Genomic DNA, 19,527 nt, shown 5'->3' with positions numbered 1-19,527 from the left:
ACTCGACCACTTCTTGCAGAAAAGAATTTTGGAGGGTTATTCCATGTTGATAAGAAAAAAGGGTAAAGGAGCAGTTTAGTTCCCCCTGTAGTGTAGGGCGCAGGAGCCCTATGGTAAAGGTGCAGGTGTGTTTCCCCTTATAAAAAAAACTGATTTCAGCAGTTACAAAGAAGAAGACCACTTGCGGCATTCTGTGGGACCCCAAGGTCCAATGCTAGTATCAGATCCCGCGAGTGGCAGTTTACGCTCGTCAAGTTCTGGCTGTACCAGCCACAAGTGCCCCAGCTAAACGGCTTTTTAGCACGACAGGACTGATAGTGACTGCAAAAAGATCAATGGCTCCAGGCAGAGTGAACAAACTTACTTTTGTTACATCAATTGTAACTGAAGTGATGTAACTGCTGACTTAAAATTTGTTTTTAAGCAATGGTATCTGACTTGTATAGAGTGTTTTTTTTTGTTGTTGTTGTTATTTGTTGTTGTTTTTTCGCTTCCTTTCCGTATGTATCTGATGAACAGGAGATGTTTGAACTTCAAACTTGGTAAGTTATAGACATATTAGCCCAAATCATTAACAAGAAGAAAATGACTAAACACGGGACTTTGTAGGAACAATGCGATGTTAAACATAAACACAACATAGGTTTCCCAGGGTTTAGTGGCTAAAAATGAGAATTCTACTTGGTCTGATCGACGGTGAACATAAACACTTTCAGCACGGCCCAACAAATTCCTGTTTTGTCTTATTGTTCTTGTATGTTTTTAGCCAACCATTTAAAAATCCTTATTAAAATCAAGCTTAGGTTGAACGTGCTTGGTGACATGGAATTATTGTTATTATTTTTAATCAGAAAAATCGGCGCGCCGCCGCCGATACTAAATCACATATTCGCCGCCGTCATGTCAGCGTGGCGCGGCTTCGGGGACTATGCCCATAGCTTTTAATGAGCAACTTCAAAATTAATAGATTTCACATACTCAGAATCAGCATGAATAAATAGATTTTGTTGTTGCATATGTTGTATTAAGAACTTTTTAGAGTTAGTTTCTTTTAGTTCAGTTTACAAGATTAGTTACAAGAGTTGCTCTTTACTTGCAGTTTATATCTATGGGCTGTTCGACACAAGGCTCACTTAAATTTAAACGATAGCTAACTCCTGTTTATAACATTCAAGTTTAGTATTTGTAAACAATGCTTCGAAAATTATACTTGTCTCTGAAAAAATCACTTGTCTCTTGGCTCTTGAATATTTAATAGGAAATCTGGGGCTTGAAAATCGCGAATTAAGGATCATCATCATCATTTCTACAGGTTAAGGCAAATTTGTCAAACAAACCTGTTTTTATAGGGATGGTCCTCATGGATACCAGTGGAGGGACAACACTTCCCATAAAACAAAAGAAATTAAACATCGCATGTAAATAGGAAATGAGAAAGCTTACCATTTAAACTCTGTGAAAACAAAGCTTCTGGTAGCACCTACCCTCCCCCTTAGAAATATCCTGGCAAAGCTTATGATCGGCTTGCCTCCACTTTTTCATCGATCTGGTAGTAGGTATGTATATGTAAACTTATGCGTTAAATAGAAAAATATTATAAAGTCATAGGTAGGGTGCAATAACCCAGCACCAATATCATAGGCAGCGCGATAGCGCTGCCTAAGTACAGAACGATGTGGGCACAATGTATTATTTATTCATTTATTGTTTTTTTTTCTCTATACCCGCGCACTTTGTATCGAAGGAGTTGTCGTAGAAACTTCGAAAAAGGTACATTCGATTGGAAATTGGAGTGGCTAGTGCCCTTTTTAATAGTTGCAAGTGATTGGAGGGCAACTAGCCCCCCCCCCCATGCCCATCATTCCCCAAAACACATCCAAGCATAATTTTGAGATGACCATTTTGTTCAGCGTAGTTGATTTCCAGATGGAAAATGTGTTTTGAGGAGGACACTCCCCCACAACCCTCGGGGCAAGGGGTTTAAGTTATGCCCTTAGGGCATATAAGAGCGATGTTGGCACAATGTATCATTTATTATTTTTTTTCTTTAGAGCACGGCACTTCGTATCGAAGAAGTTGTTGTAGAAACTTCGAAAATGGCTCATTCAATTAGAAATCGGAGTGGCTTGTGCCCTTTATAATAGTCGAAAGTGATTGTAAGGCAACGAACACCCCTTCCACGCCCACCATTTCCCGAAACACATCCAATTAAAATTTGGAGATAGCCATTTTGTTCAGCATAGTTGATTTCCAGATAGAAATTATGTTTTTGAGGAGGACATTCCCCCACAGGCTTCAGGGCAAGGGTTGTAAGTTATGTTCTGGGGGTATATAAGGTTTTTATAGAAGGAGTTGTCGTAGAAACTTCAAAAAAGGCTCATTCGGTTAGAAATCGAAATGGCTAGTGCCCTTTTTCATAATCGAATGTAATTGGAAGGCAACTAACACCCCTTCCGCGCCTACCATTTTCCCAAACACATCCAATCAAAATTTTGAGATTGTCATTTTGTTCCACGCAGTTAAAGTTCAGGAAATTATACCTTTGAGCAGAAAAGTCCCCCCACAGTCTTCAGGACAATAGTTATAAGTTATGCCGTGGGGGCATATAAGTTTTTATTGAAATCTTTCTCGTAGAAACTTAGAAAAGGGCTCTTTTGATTGGAAATTCAAAATTCTAGTGCCTTTTTTAATAGTTGAAAGTGATTTGAGGGCAAATAGCACCCCTCTCTCGCCCACCTTTCCCCCAAACACATCCAATCAAAATTTTTAGATAACCAATTTGTTCAGTGTTGTGGATTTCTAGATAGAAATTATGTTTCTGAGGAGGACGCTCCCCCACAGCCCTTAGGGCAAGGGTTGTAAGTTATGCCCTGGGGGCATATCAGGTTTTTATAGAAGTTGTCATCGTAGAAAGTTCAAAAAAGGCTCATTCGATTGGAAATTGAAATGGTTAGTGCCCTTTTTAATAGTCGAAAGTGATTGGAAGGCAACTAACACCCCTTCCACGCCCACCATTTCCCCAAACAGATCCAATCAAAATTTTTTGATAGCCATTTTGTTCCACGCAGTTTAAAATTCAGGAAATTATACCTTTGAGCAGGACATTCGCCCCACAGTCTTCAGGTCAAGGGTTATAAGTTATACCCTGGGGGCATATAAGTTTTCATTGAAATAGTTGTCGTAAAAACTTGAACAAGGGCTCATTCGATTGGAAATTCAAAGGACTACTGCCCTTTTTAATAGTCAAAGGTGATCTGAGGGCAACTAACGCCCCTCTCACGCCCACCTTTTCCCCAAATACATCCAATCAAAATTTTTAGATAGGCATTTTATTCAACGTATTTGAAAGTTTTGGAAATTAGGTCTTTGAGGGTGAAAACCCATCCCCCACACAGCCCTCAGGGCAAGGGTTGTAAGTTATGCCCTGGGAGCTGGTGCAAGATTTTATTGAAAGCGATGTTGCAAAAACATCAAAAAGGGTTCATTCAATTGAAAATTGAAAGGGCTGGTGCCCTTTTAATAGTGGGAAGTGACTGAAGGGCAACTAACCCCCCTCTCACGCCGACCATTTCCCCAAACATCCAGTCAAAATTTTGAGATATCCATTTTGTTCAACGTAGTCGAAAGTTCTGGAAATTAGGTCTCTTAGGATGATAACCCCATTATGATAACCAGAAATTCCAAAAAAGGCTCATCTGATTGGAAATTGAAATTGCCCTTTTTAATAGTCTACTGTGAGTGGAGAGTAATTAACCCCCCTCTCACGCCCACATTTTCCCCAAACACAATCAATCAAAGTTTAGAGATAGCCATTTTGTTCATTGTAGTTGATAGTTCTGAAAATTATGTATTTATGGATGACAAACCCCCCAGACTCCCCAGGGCAAAGGTTGTAAGTTATGCCCTGGGACCGTATAAGGTTTTTAATGATAAATTTGTCGTAAAAACTTCAAAAGGGGTTCATTCAATTGGACGTTGAGAGGGCTAGTGCCCTTTTTAATAGTTGAAGTGATCGGAGGGTACCTAACCCCCCTCTCACGCCCACCATGCCCCAAACACATCCTTTAAAAATTTTCAGCTAGCCATTTTGTTCAACGTAGTAGAAAGTTATGGAAATTAGGTCTTTGAGGATGACCACCAGCCCTAAGGGCGAGGGTTGTAAGTTATCCCCTGGGGGCATACAAGGTTTTTATTGAAAGCGTTGTCGTAGAAACTTTAAAACTCATTTGATTGGAAATTGAAAGGGCTAGTGCCTTGTTTAATAGTTGAAAGTGATTGAAGAAAGACTAACGCCCCTCACCCCCACCATTTTCCCAGACACATCCAATCAACATTTTGAGATAGCCATTTTGTTTAACATATTTGAAAGTTCTGGAAATTAAGTCTTAGAGGATGACAACCACCCTCACAGTCCTTAGGGTAAGGGTTGTAATTTATGCCGTGGGGGCATATAGGAAGTGTTTTTAGGAAGCGTTTTCGTGGAAACTCAAAAAGGGCTCATTCGATTGGAAATCAGAAGGCCTAGTGCCCTTTTTAATAGTCGAACGGGATTGGAAGGCTTGACATTTTTATAGTAAAGATTGATGTGGGTATAATGTATTATTCTTTGTTGTTGTTGCTGTTTAGACCAGTCAAACTCAAAGCGAGTAGAAATTAACATAAGTTGGGCTCAAACCCCTTATGCCTTCCCGAGGCCAGAACATAATTTGCACTTTACTGAAAAAAATACAAATGGATGTGCATTGTCAGTTTAATATACATATACTGATGTTTAGTAATAAAAATGTTAATATTAGTTGATTTGTTAAAGTTATAAAAGTAAAAATATTTATATTTTTTTTATATAAACCCCCCGCTTTTGAAGATTCTTGTGCTAAGGCTTTTAATTCCTGAATACTCAAATTACATTTATATTTTTTCCGCGGGGGGCATTTTCCGTGGAAGGGGGTAATCGTCGGAGGGGGGGGATAAACGCCTAAAACCCCAGAAACAATACAAGGTTTTAAGGACTAATATATTAAGGTTCAACCCGGATTTTTCAACCCGCTCAACCCGTTCAAACCGAACTTTCTTCTGTCCTCCTTGGGGATATTTCGATTAGTCAATCAGAAGGTGTGTCAATCAGAAGAATCTTTCGAGCCATATAGTCTCGTTAGTTTCGTAGAATATTAGTAAAACATTCTATTTGTTGTGTTTTGATGAATAGCATGATGTCTCTTTTAACGCTTCATTTGTGGCTCCGTTTGATACGTGGGTAAACTAAAGCATGTTTCTCAAACAGTTGTGTTTAAATATCTTTAAAATAATGCCATTTTTTGTTTACAGACGACATTCCCCGTCTATAGAAGAGTTTGGGCTGGAAAAATAATTCCAGCTCAGAATCAGAGATATAGTTTAATGGCATGTATTTATGAATGATATAAGTGAGTGTTTTAAAATGTTTCAAAGCAGTTCCCAGAATTTTATAGTTAATTGACTTTAAGTTAATTGGCTATCTCTGAATTTTCTCAGTTCTAAAATATTATAGCTGATAGGTGCTTGCAGCCCCAGATTTTGAGAGGGGGAGTTCGCAATTAATTTTTAAGGGATGACAAGTCTTATGTTTCAAATAAGTGTAATAAACCTTCGAATCCTATCTAATTTTCCTGCAATTGTTGGAGCAAAATTTTTTAGCCTTACATTCCCAGGTCTTTTCTTGTGTAGGGACGTAACTTGGAAGAGCTATTTAAATGTCTGCTAATAGTTGGATTCAATTAAATATTGAAGACTAAATTGGCCCTTAATTCATTTTAGAAGCTGTGAATTTAATAAAACAAAAGCCTTCAAATTTGTTTTATTTTAGAAATGGCCTCACGTGTCCAATTTCCGCGACTTGAGCTACTCTGTGCAATGGATGCCAGCTGGGGGATTGGCCGCAATGGCGCGTTACCTTGGCATATTCCAAAAGAATTTAAGTATTATATCAGACTCAGTAAAAAGCAAGAAGACCCAAATAAGCCAAATGTCGCCATTTTTGGACGAAAAACATGGGATTCCTTGTGTGCTCTTAAGCTCGAGCCAATGGCCAAATGTATTAATGTAATTATAAGCAGGAATATGGATCCAAGCGAGATTGCCAAGTACAAAGATGTTTATGTGTGTAGAAGTCTTGAAGGGGCTATTGATATGCTAAAAACACCCCAGTTTAAAGAAAACATTGGACGAGTTTGGGTCCACGGTGGCTCCGACATTTACAGAGAAGCGATGAAGTCAAATCATTTTTATAGACTATATTTAAGTAAAATTCATAAATCTTTTGAATGTGACGTGTTTTTCCCAAAGTTTGATGACACTAAACTGGAAGAAGTGGAAGATCCAGATGCGCTGCAGGGCTTACAGGAGGATAAAGGGGTGCAGTTTCAAGTGCATGTATTCCAAACAAAAGGCGAGTGTGCTCTTTTGCCTTAAAAACACATTTGTTTTGAAATTGATATAAGATGGTGATTTGATGGTGGATATCATTCCTTTTATTATAATCAGCTTTAATAAATATTATATTTTGGGGGGTAATAGTTTTATTGTATTTATCTATAATGATTGTCCAACCCATGCTTTTAATGTGAGTTAAAAGGGCTTTGCATTGTCTATGGTAAAGGTTTACGCGAATGTGTATCTTTTTATGTCTATTTTTGGTTCCATGTTTGTGCCTCTGTGTCTTATTTGAGCACTAACAACATAATGCTTAACCTCGTGGAGAATCTGGACACTCTGGCGCAAAGGAAGAGGGGGATTGTTCTGTAAGGTTGGTCTGAAGGGTGCTTTTATAGTTTCAGAGGCATCTGTCTACCCCTGGTGGGTGCAGATGCTTTTGTTTCAGGGGTAAATGACATTTTGGGTTGAGGACCTACTACTACTACTATTAACAACTAACTGCAGCACCAAGCTGCCCAAAGCCAACACAGCTACGCACGCTCCTCCTCCACCCAAATCTATTCAACGCCTCCATCTTTATTTCATTTCAAGAAGCTTCCATTTCCCTTAAATATTTCCTTGCGACATACTTCCATCCCATCCGGGGACGACCTGCTATTCGTTTTGCCTTAGACCATTTTCAAATTTGGGGTATGATCCAGAAGGTTCTCCTCTGTACTTGCCTACCCCCTCCCTTGGCTGAAATCTTGGGACACTTCTCAAATAATTTTGTTGTGTTACTTAGACCATTAAAAGTAATACTCATCATCTGAAAAAAAAAAAACAGATTTTGAGTGTTTAGCTCAAAACGCATATTCAAATATTCAATAACCATAGTGCTATACCAAGTATTTTTTGGGGGGGGGGGGAGGAGTAAGTAATAAGAATCAATTTTAAGTCTTCAACAATTGAATAACTGAAAAGCGTGCATTTTTGTATTTTTTTTTGCATTTCAAGGAAAATCAGACCACCCCTACCTTTCAGGGTATGGTCTTGTGCATCACAATGGCTGTGAATGATGCTACATAGACTGATGATTCATGTGAAGTAGCAAAACTTACTTTTTTTTATTCTTGTTTGAAGTATACTATCATTTTCCGTATAAGTTAGTAACTCCATACTGCAAGTGCTTTTTTTTGGAAATTTGCTTTGATTTTGAATGGCAACCTTAGAGAATAAAGGGTAATTGAAAGTCAAGGAGGCACACTTGTGCCTCTATAAAGAGGCGACCCACCGCAATGTTAAGCGATTTCAGGTCCTAGAGGTCGCAGAGAGACGGCGGTAATCGCATTTTGTAGCCCAAGCTCAAACTAAGAAACTTGCAAAATTTCATCCTCCTCCGACTTTATCTTCATGGGGTAAACTGGGCCGGAAGTTTGGACCCTCCCACCACAGCCCCCTTTAACGTTGTCCGATTGGGCTGAAATTTAGAGGTTAAGCTTTCCTAGGGCTCGGGAGCTTATCCTCAAAATTTAAACTCAATCCGACCACTCCTTCCCTCTCTTCAAAAAACCAAATCTCGCCACTTAAAATTCATCATCATTTCTTTTTTTTCTTAGCCACGTCTAAAGGCCACAGTTGGCAACTAATCCGGGTGAATGAGGACTCATTCGAAGCAGAATTTAACCTGTTAGGGCCTTTTGAAATTTTCAGACCGAAAAAATTATCCCCCGACATTACAGTTACGAAAAACCTTGTTTTTTCAAATAATACACATAAACAGGTTAGACATGCTTTGCTATGAAAATATCTGCGCGTCAATTTTCATAACAAAGCATGTCTAACCTGTTTATGTGTATTATTTGAAAAAAACTACGTTTTCTAAAGAGTTAAAGAGGCTGAGTTACAAGGTCAACCCTTAAAACGTACAGGGATTAGGAGGCACAGTTGGGGGGGCTGTTAAAGAGGCTGAGTCACAAGTTCGCACCTTAAAACGTACAGGGATTAGGAGGCACCCTGTACGACGTGATTTGAGCATTCAGGAATTAAAAGCCTTAACACAAGAATGTTCAAGAGCGGGGGGTTTGGGGGGGTGGCAGCCCCCCAACTTTTACTCCTGACACGATCACCTAACAGTTAGTCAAGCAATAATAAGTAATAAACTGTACAAAAACGTGCAAAAATTATTTGAAAAAAACTACGTTTTCTAAAGAGTTAAAGAGGCTGAGTTACAAGGTCGAACCTTAAAACGTACAGGGATTAGGAGGCACAGTTGGGGCTGCCGCCCCCAAACCCCCGCTTTCGCAGCCTTTAAATAAAAAAAAAAGTTTTTAAACTGAAAGTAAGGAGCGACATTAAATCTTAAAACGAACAGAAATTATTCCGTATATGAAAGAGGCTGTGCCCTCCTCAACGCCTCGCTCTTTACGCTAAAGTTTGACTTTCTCACAACTCTTTTTTTAAACAATAAAAACTTTAGCGTAAAGAGCGAGGCGTTGAGGAGGGCACAGCCTCTTTCATATACGGAATAATTTCTGTTCGTTTTAAGATTTAATGTCGCTCCTTACTTTCAGTTTAAAACACTTTTTTTTATTTAAAGGCTGCGAAAGCGGGGGTTTGGGGGCGGCAGCCCCCCAACTGTGCCTCCTAATCCCTGTACGTTTTAAGGTTCGACCTTGTAACTCAGCCTCTTTAACTCTTTAGAAAACGTAGTTTTTTTCAAATAATCATGATAAAACAACCAACGTCGAACATTTTATAGCTTCCTTTCTTCCAGTGTAGACCATGATCTGTGCACAAATTTTTGTGAAGTATGACTCAGTATCTGTCATGTCTGCATTGCTAAGCACCAATTCATATTTAAAATTTTCAATGGTTCTTGACACAGGCCTTTTTTTGCTATTACAACGCGAGCATTGTTCCCTAGATTATCAATTATTTGACCTAAATACCCTTCCTTTGGCTTAGAAATGTAATGGTGTGCCATTTGCATGATCTTAGTGAAAGATTTTAAGCTTCGTTTGGTAAACTTCCACACTGAGAAAAATTTCTTGTAATTCACATAACTGCGTTTTCGGTCAGTAATTGTATCCTGAACTATGGGTCTAATAGAGATTGCCAATTACAAAGACGTCTGTATATGAAGAAGTCTTGAAGAGGCTTTTCACATGCTTTAAACATCCCAGTGTGAACCAGCATAAAACGAGCTCGGGTCCACAGTGGCTCTAGTACTTACAGAGAGGCGAGGAAGTCAAATATTTGTAAAAACGGTATTTATACAAAACTCAAATCTTACATGTTAGTTTTTTTTTGCAAAGTTTGACGAAATTAGGCTGGAAGAAGTGGAAGATCCATATCCGTTGCTGGGCTTACTTGAAGATTTATTTAAAAAACTTTTCACAAAACAAGTTTTTCAAAGAAAAGTAAAGAGCTCTATTAAACCAAAAATGAGAAGAAATAAAGTAATCTTCCAAGCATAAAACTACCACAAATCAACATCAATAAACAAATGAAACCCAAAACGAACAAAAATTACAATGAATAAGCGATTCAGACTCAAAACGAGCAAAATTTTAACATGAGTTAGGATGACAACCCCAATGCCATCTCGAGACCAAAACATAATTTTCACTTTGCCGAAAACAAAATACATCAGAATTTTTTGACATTTTCGACTTTAATGAATAAAAACTAATAAGACTTTAAGGAATAAATATCAGTATATGTATATTAAACTGACAATCTAAGGTCATTTTTTTCAGTAAAGTGCAAATTATTTTCTGTTCTTGAGAAGGCATGGGGGCTTTTAGTGGGTGTTTCCTCCTTTTTTTGAAAATCATGCAAATTTTTTCTGTTCTTGAGAAGGCACGGGGGCTTGTTTTGAGTTTGACTCGCTTATTTATAGTAGTTTCTGTTCGTCCTGGGTTTCATTTATTTATTGACGGTGATTTGTGTTAGTTTTATGCTTTATTCTTAGCTCTTTACTTTTCTTTGAAAAACTTGTTTTGTGGGAAAAGTTTTTACAATTAATTTCTGTTTGTTTTTTATTGACCAAGTATTTTTCATAGAAAGAGTAATATTTTTTATCTTTCCAGGATCCATAATTTGGCTTGCTATTTTTATGTTGGAGAAACTTTTTCAATATTTTTAATCCTATGACAAAAAGTATTGTTTAATTTAGTTTTATACCTCCTCAAGTTGATCTGAAAAATGAAGCTTAATACCATTCCCAAAAAATTCTATCTGTGCTATTTGACAATCTAGACACACTTACACTTTTTTGATTTTATTTAAATTGTAAGATCAAAAATAATAATCACCATAATATTGCCTTTTGGTCAATTGGTTATCTCCCTTATCATTTCCTAAAAGTTCCAAATTAATGTATTCAGTCATTGCTGAGTTACGTCCATTTGACAACCCGTATACACATAATGTGTTTTGTTTTAGTTCAAAACTCCCCTCAAGGCTTCTCTGAAAGGCTCAGCTGAATGCCCTTTGTCTTTTTGGAAAGTAAAGGTCAAACATGCATAGCCTACCTCTCTCAATAGCATATACTATATGTAAACCATGTAGACAATGAATGAATTGCCTAACTTACAGCCCTTGCCCTGAGGGCTTTGAGGGGGTTGACATCGCCAAAGGCATAATTTTGTTTCAATTCTTTAAAAATGACCCATTAATCACAAAGGCCGTTAATTAGAATAAATAGCTCTTATGAAAGTACTAAAAAAAACTTTAATATAAAGATCGAGGTACAGAACAAGGGGTAATCCAAGTCACTCACTAGTTAGTTTATGTCAAGGGTATTTTTTAATCTTGCACCTTACTTTCAGTTGAAAAACTTATTTTAAAAAAATTTAATTTCTGATTCTTTTTTAAATAATACTGGGAAATCCGGCGTCCCTTCATAGCAATGTCTCTTCCTCCTTGAAAACTTCCTCTATGGAAAGATCCTACCATGTAAACCCCCGAACCCCCGCTCCTCCTCACTACCAGTAGAAATCCTCCTGAAAACGTCTGTACGCTTCCCAATAACCAATACTATATGTAAACATGGGCAAAGTTCATAACTTGCAGCCCTTCTTCGGGGACTGCGGGGGATTAACTCATCCTCAAAGACATAGTCAATATAATTTTCGACCATGCTGAACAATATGTCTATCTCAAAATTTTGATCAAGTGACTTTGGGAAAAAAATGAGCGTGGGAGGGGGCCTAGCTGCCCTCTAATTTTTTTGGTCACTTAAAAAGGGCACTAGAACTTTTTATTTTCGTTCGAATGAGCTCTCTCACGAGATTCTATGACCACTGGGTCGATACGATCACCCCTGGGAACAGAAAAAAACAAATAAACACGCATCCGTGAGCTTTCTTCTGGCAACAAATGCAAAATTCCATATTTTTGCAGATAGGAGGTTGAAACTTCTACAGTAGAGTTCTCTGATACGCTGAATCTGATGGAGTGATTTTCGTTAAACTTTCTACGACTTTTAGGGGGCGTTTTCCCCTTCTTTTGAAAATAAGGCAAATTTTTTTAATCGCTTAACCTTTGATGGGTAAGACTAAACTTAATGAAACTTATATATTTGAAATCAGCAAACAAATACGATTCTTTTGATGTATCTATTGGTATCAAAATTCTGTTTTTTAGAGTTTCGGTTAATATTGAGCCGGGTCGCTCCTTACTTACAGTTCGTTACCACGAACTGTAAGTAAGGCGCTGTAATGTTTTTGTTACCACGAAATCTAGATATTTATTTCAAAGCTTCATTTAACTAAATGGATTCATTTGAGGGATCCAATCATGTTAAGTGATGTATACTTTTGCATCAGCAATTTGGGAGTAGAGCCGGCAGATCTTTGTGTAGAAGAGGAGGCGGGGTATGCCCGAGACTCAAAAGTGACTTTTATGCCAAAATTTTCTAACTTCATCAGCCTTGAGACAAAAAAGAAGGAGGTTTCAAGGATTGAGAGGAATTGTTTTTATAATACCACCTGGTTGCAACAAACATGCAGTCCATGAAAATGAGCTGTTATTTTTGACGGTCTATCAAATAAGATTCGTGGATATGGGGTATCTAATAGTTGCAAAGAATATATTAGCTTGTTGACCAATTGATTCTCTTATTTGGAGGAGGGCACCTAGTGCCAAAAAAACATCTTCAGTCCATGTTTTTAAAACTTCTGTGAGAGGTGCTTCAGATAATCTGAATGAATATTCAGATGATTAAAGATTTGAATTCAGAACCTTTTTCACTAGCTATATATGTATATATATATATATATATATATATATATATATATATATATATATATATATATAATATATATATATATATATAAAATATACAAACGTTTAAAAATGATTAGATAATTTTTTAAGAAACACAACCGTAAATACCTCTGTGTATTTTTGATCACTCAAGCTCCAGATGTAAAATTTGTTAATGTATGGATTAGATCGTTTTTAATAAACAAGACTATTAGGAATGCAGCTTTTTTTTCATTGGGATCTTAACGGTAGAACTTGTAAAATTTGTTGATTAAACGCTTCTATGATAAACAAAACTATACAGCCCAGAGTGTTTTTATATAGCTCGTATTACTGGTTAAACTTACAGTGTTAATAGCTTGTGGTTCCTATGGTCTTGTTTATTAAAGAAGCATCTAATCAACAAATTTTGAAATTTCTGCAATTAAACCTCCCGTAAACAAAAACACCAAGTAACCTCTATGGTTTTGGTTAACAAAGAAACAATAAATCAGTAAATTTTACAATTAATACGAGGGCTATTGGCTATTCAGGAACTAGGGAACGTTTCTGTCTGTCGCCGCTAGGCGCGCGGAGATCGCGTATGTTTTCGTGTGTGCGTGCTCGTTTCGTAGCCAGGGTTGCCAACTGGACATATTTTATGTCCAAACAACATATTCTTATGTGCCGGGACACAATGACATAATAGGGCAAAAAAGGGACATATTTTAGAAACTTGGGATATGAAAGGGACATATTTTGCAAATTTATGACATAAAATAGAATATTTCCCTATTGGATACATATTTGTGTAACAAAAATGTCATTTTTCACCAAATTAGTGTTAAAAATAATTATCTAGCACTAAATTTACTTAACTACTTACTTTCTACTATTTTTTTTTTACGTTTTACACTGTATTTTTGGGAGTTGCTTGCTCTTTCCCGCAGACAACTATCTGCAAATACTCTTGATATTCTTTAAAAGTTTGTATTCTATCATCTATAAACGATTTTATTTCTCCTTTCTTTTACGCTACCGTCAAGATAATAGGCAAGCAGACACCTTTTTCGTTAACAATCGCTTCCGGCTTCCAATAGTCAGGCGAAAACATCTATCTATTTATCAAGTATTACTAACTGAAAATCAAAAGTTAACAAAAGAAAAAAAAATTGGATTCTTGATGGCTACGGGCCTGAAAAAAATTGCCAAATTTTCGAAAAAGGTGAAAAACACTCTAAAAGTCAAAGAATCTTAATGGAAATCACGCCATCAGATTCAGCGTGTCAGAGAGCCCCACTGTAGAGGTTCCAAGCTCCTATTGATAAGAATGTGAAATTTTATAGTGTTTGTCAGAAGAAACATCACGGATTCGTGTTTATTTGTCGTTGTTACGTTTTCCAGGGGTGATTATATCGAATCAATGGTACTAGAATATCGCAAGAGGGTTCGTTCAAACGAAAATTAAAAGATCTAGTGTTCTTTTTGAGTGACATAAAAACTGTAGGGAAACTAGCCCCCGTCCCACGCCCTTTTTCCTGAGTGTCGTCTGATCAAAATTTTTAGATAGCCCTTTGTTCAGTATAGTTGAAAAGTACAATAGATATGTGTTGGGAGGTGACATGACCCCTCAGACCCACTAGAGGAAGGGCCACAAGCTATGCAATTTGCCCATTGTTTAAATATAGTATTTGTTATAGGGAAGTTTACAGACATTTTTATGGGGGAAGGAGATCTTTTGGGGACTGATTTTCTATGGGGAGAATTTCCCGTTGGGGTGGAAGTTTCTGGGTTTGACCTTTTCAGGGGAAATTTTACATGGGGAAAATTTACCGGAATTCGTATGCAAAATTTGTGTTATTTGTCTTACTTTCTCGTTGTTGATCCCATTGTACATGTGGAGACACTTTGAGGGAATTGTCAGGGGGAAGTTTCCAGCGGAGTTGGAATTCTCTGGGGATCTTTATGGGGGGGATTTTCCATGGGAGAAATTTTCCATGGGGGAATTATCACCAGGAGAAATTCTCCATGGGAAACTTCTGGGGGAGAAACTTTCCAAGGGAATGGGGGTATTTTCCACACAGGGATATTTCCCAATGACCTTAAAAAAGATCAGAAACTAATGAAAACAAGTCTTTCTCCAAATAAAAATGTGCTAAGAAGTATTTTTCAGCCAGAATTGTAAGCAAAAAATTTTCGGGGAAGAATTCGTAGCAGGGATGGCGTTGTCCGATGGTAATTTCCCGGTGGAAGAATTTTACATGGAGAAACTTTATATAGTGGAATTTTTCGTGGGGGAATTTCCACAGAGGGGAGGATTTCCTGGAATTATCTGAAAAATGATCAGAAAAAAAAACAAAAAAAAAACAGGTCTTTTCTACCGAAAGTGAAGAGCGACATTAAAACTTAAAACTTAACAGAAATTATTCCGTATATGACGTGGGCTACTCCTACCTCAATACCCCCCCCCCCCACCCTCTCTACGCTAATGTTCGATCTTTTGTGTATTTTTTCAAGAATGATTCTTAAAACACAAGGGCATTGTAATTGAATCAAAACCTTTTTTAAAAGTTCTCAAAAAGATTTTAGTGTGAAGAGAGGGGTATTAAGGAAGGGGCAGCTCTTCTAATGTAAGGAATATTTTTTTTTTATTTTAAGTTTTAATGTTGCTCCTTACATTAAGTAGAAAGACTTGATTTTTCATTTAATGAATGAAAGAGCGATAAGGTTACACTTTATTTTTTACTTCTGACCAAGGCACATCGTGTAGAAAGGGTTGTCGTTGAAACTTCGGAAGCGGCTCGATTGTAAATTGAAAGCTCTAAAGGAATAAAGGTTTCAAATATATTAGGTTTTGGTATTCAAAATTAAATTAAAAATATTGATATTTATTTTCTTAATCTTAGTTTTAATGTTTTACTTTGAACAAACGATTTTGATAATGCGTTACTTTTTATAAATACTGAGTAGTCTAAAGGGATTAAGTATTTTGGTGTTTGATAACCAAGTTTGATAACAATATTGTTAAAAAATATCCGTCCAACGCTTCGGCATTGTTCAACAAAACCAAGGAGCTTGTCAATTAAAATGTAGTTTGAGAGTTTGTCAATTAAAATGTACTTTTTTATGCATCTCGTAGGAAGATGCATAAAAAAGTACTTCTTATGTTTTTTTCTTATGCATCTCATTTCGTAGGAAGATGAGCCTTAAGCTCTCATAAGTAGTTTTTTACTGTTTCCATGTTTTTATGACTTTTGTGCTTTCACACTAGTTCATTCTGTATGGATGTACTAAATGAATATTTTTTGTTTTTTTTTATATTCGATGTTAACTGACCACTTTGAAAGAGGTTTTCAAGTCGTAAAAAAACTAGTTTCTGAGATTTCAAGATGGACATATTATGGACACATTACAGAAAAAATATGGACATAATTTGGCTGAAAAAGACATTTTAGATGCTCAAGGGACATATTCATTGACGAAAAATTTGGCAACTCTGTCCGTAGCTTCAGTTAGCATCCAGCCGTGAGAACGAGAACATATGCATGCTGCCCGTTTTCCCAATTTTCCAATTTATTTTACCGATCGCTGATCAATGAAAAGCAAGCTCCAATGATAGGTATGGTAACATTGTTGGGACAGGGCTGCCAGATTCTAGGACAGGGCTGCCAGCATCCAAAAATGCGTCATTATTTGCTAAGATGGGCCCATCTTGAAATTTCAAAACTAAAGGTTATTTTTTTTACCAGTTATTTGTTTACCAGTTACCAGTTACTATTGGTTATTTGGTTATACTAGTTTACCAGTTACTATTGGTTATTTTTTACCAGTTGTACTATTGACCAAAAGACGCTTTGCAAGCCTCTCTCAAAGTAGCGAGTTAACATCAAATATAATGACAACGAAAAAGTCCATATAAACATTATACAAAATGACATAGTGTGAAAGCACGAAACTCATATAAACATGTAAATCCATTACTTTGGAGAAAATCTTTTACTTACAACATCTTTGGCAAAACCTGGATGCTCAAAAAAAGGTGCTAAGAAAAAGCACTACTTTGGTGAAAAATGGCATTTTTTCCCAAAATATATATATATCTAGTTGGAAAATGTTTCCCTTTATGTCATATATTTATGAAATTTGTCCCTTCTTCGCTCTTTCATGTCCCAAATTTCTAAAATATATCTTTTTTGCCCTTTTATGTCATTAATTAAAAAAAAATTTTCCCACAAAATAAGTTTTTCAACGAAAAGTAAAGAACTCCATTAAACAAAAAATGAGCAAAAATAAAATCAAATAATCTACCAATAAATCAGCATCGATGAATAAATGAAACCCAAAACGAACAGAAATTACAATAAATAACCGAGTCAAACTCAAAACGAGCTGAAATTAACACAAGGTTGGTCAAAACCCCTATGCCTTCCCAAGGCCAGAACATAATTTGCACTTTACTGAAAAAAATATAAATTTTTTTACTTTTATTATTTTAATTACATCAAATAATAATAACATTTTGACTACTAAATATCAGTATATGTATATTAAACTGACAATGCACATTCATTTGTATTTTTTTTCAGTAAAGTGCTAATTATGTTCTGGTCTTGGGAAGGCATATCGGTTTTGACCCGAACTTATGTTAATTTCGGCTTGTTTGGAGTTTGACTCAGTTATTTATTGTAATTTGTATTCGTTTTGAGTTTCATTTATTTATCGATAATGATTTGTGGTAGTTTCACGCTTCGTAGATTATATGATTTTATTTTTGGTCATTTTTTGTTAATGGAGTTCTTTACTTTTCTTTGAAAAAATTATTTTGGGGGAAAAAGTTTTTTTAATTAATTTCTCTTCGTTTTATATTGACATAGTGTTTTCAGAGAAAAAGAAAATAATGCTTTAAATCTTTTCGTTTTTTTAAGAATTTATAGTTTGGCCTGATATTTGTATGCCGGAGATTTTCAGCAATTTTTAACAACATACACCCTCTTAAAAATGTGGACACAAATAGTAGTGTTTAATTTAGTTTCATACCTCCTTTAGTTGACCTGAAATGAAAAAACTTGACACCATTCGCAAAAAATCTGTTTACTTTCTTTGATAGCTTGGATACACTTACGCTATTTTGATTTGGTTAAATTTTAAGAGCAGAAGCAGCCCCGAAGTTTGAACATAATATCCTCAGTCGTTCTTGGTATACTGCTGAGTTGCCTTTTTGGGAATTAGCATTAACACAGTGCTTTTTTTTTTAATCTTTTGGCAACTTTTTTTTTTTAAACATAAATTCAAATGGGTGGGGGGGCGTGGTAGGGGGATTAGTTTCCCTCCAATCACTTTCGACTATTAAAAAGGGCATCAGCCCTTTCTATTTTCAATCGAATGAGCCCTTTTCGAATTTCCTATGACAACTCCTTCAATACAAAGTGCCCTGGTCTAAACAACAACAACAACAAAAAAATAATACAATATACCTACATCGATCTTTACTATAAAAACATAAAGCCTTCCAATCATTTTCGACCATTAAAAAGGGCACTAGGCCTTTCAATTTCCAATCGAATGAGCCCTTTTTGACTTTCTACGATAACACTTCCTATAAACACCTTATATGCACCCAGGGCATAAATTACAACCCTTACCCTAAGGGCTGTGTGGGTGGTTGTCATCCTCTAAGACCTAATTCCCAGAACTTTCAACTACGTTAAACAAAATGGCTATCTCAAAATTTTGATTGGATGTCTCTGGGAGAATGGTGGGCGTGAGATGGGCGTTAGCTTTCTCCAATCACTTTCAACTATTAAAAAGGCACTAGCCCTTTCAATGTCCAATCAAATGAGCCCTTTTGAAGTTTCTACGACAAGGCTTTCAGTAAAAACCTTATAGGCCCCCAGGGCATAACTTACAACCCTTGCCCTGAGGGCTTGAAAGCCTTGTCGTAGAAACTTCAAAAGGGCTCATTCGATTGAAAATTGAAAGGGCTAGTGCCTTTTTTAATAGTTGAAAGTGATTGGAGAAAGACTAACGCCCATCTCACGCCCACCATTTTCCCAGAGACATCCAATCAAAAGTGTCATCCTCAAAGACCTTATTTCCAGAACTTTTAACCACGTTGAACAAAATGGCTATCTCTAAACTTTGATTGAATGTGTTGGGGGAAATGGGGGGCGTGAGAGGAGGGCTAATTACTCTCCACTCTCTTTCGACTATTAAAAAGGGTAATTTCAATTTCCATTCAAATGAGCCCTTTTTGAAATTTCTACAACAACTTTCTATAAACACCTTATATGTCCTCAGGGTATAACTTATAACCTTTGCACTGAGGGCTCTGATGGGGTTATCATCCTAAAAGGTCTAATTTCCAGAACTTTCGACTACGTTGAACAAGATGGATATCTCAAAATTGTGTTTGGATATGTTTGGGGAAATGGTTTGCGTGAGAGGCGGTTAGTTGCCCTTCAATCACTTTCGACTATTAAAAGGGCACTAGCTCTTTCAGTTTTCAATTGAATGAGCCCTTTTTGATGTTTTTACAACATCTCTTTCTATAAAAACCTTACATGCTCCCAGGGCATAACTTACAACCCTTGCCCTGAGGGTTGTGGGGGGATGGGTTGTAATCCTTAAAGACCTAAGTAGAATGGCCCCTATTGACCCCACGAGTACAATACCCCTTCGAATCCCGATCCGGACACTTTTTTTTTTAAACTCCCACGAGTACACCAAATATGGGCATAGAGTCCCCAGGGAGAACACCTGTGCTGTCAGTCCCAATTTAGTCTAATGCTGACAGTTTCCGAGAACTTGATTGCGTAATCGATCGGGAATTTGGAACACCTGTGCTGTCAGTCATTAATCAAATTGTTTCCGGGCAAAGTTTAATAA

General features: G+C 36.7%; 2 protein-coding genes across 2 annotated transcripts in view; one reads left to right on the top strand and one right to left on the bottom strand.

The window, feature by feature from the left end:
* Dhfr (dihydrofolate reductase) overlaps positions 1-6,544 on the top strand; it is a 34,167-nt gene extending 27,623 nt beyond the window's left edge. Inside the window, exon 2 of the mRNA XM_089104601.1 lies at positions 5,843-6,544. Within this exon, the coding sequence (XP_088960727.1) occupies positions 5,845-6,447 (603 nt within the window). The 5' untranslated portion in view covers positions 5,843-5,844 and the 3' untranslated portion in view covers positions 6,448-6,544. The remainder of the gene's footprint in view (positions 1-5,842) is intronic.
* Positions 1-19,527, bottom strand: part of DZIP1 (DAZ interacting zinc finger protein 1) — a 197,446-nt gene that overhangs the window by 126,364 nt on the left and 51,555 nt on the right. The window lies entirely within an intron of this gene.

Source organism: Artemia sp. Qi Xiang Cuo, chromosome 18, assembly GCF_049724085.1.
Source record: "Artemia sp. Qi Xiang Cuo chromosome 18, ASM4972408v1, whole genome shotgun sequence".
NCBI classification, from domain to species: Eukaryota; Metazoa; Arthropoda; class Branchiopoda; order Anostraca; family Artemiidae; genus Artemia; species Artemia sp. Qi Xiang Cuo.
The sequence above is the reverse complement of the archived record's forward strand: the minus strand, read 5'-3'. Positions and strand labels throughout refer to the sequence as shown.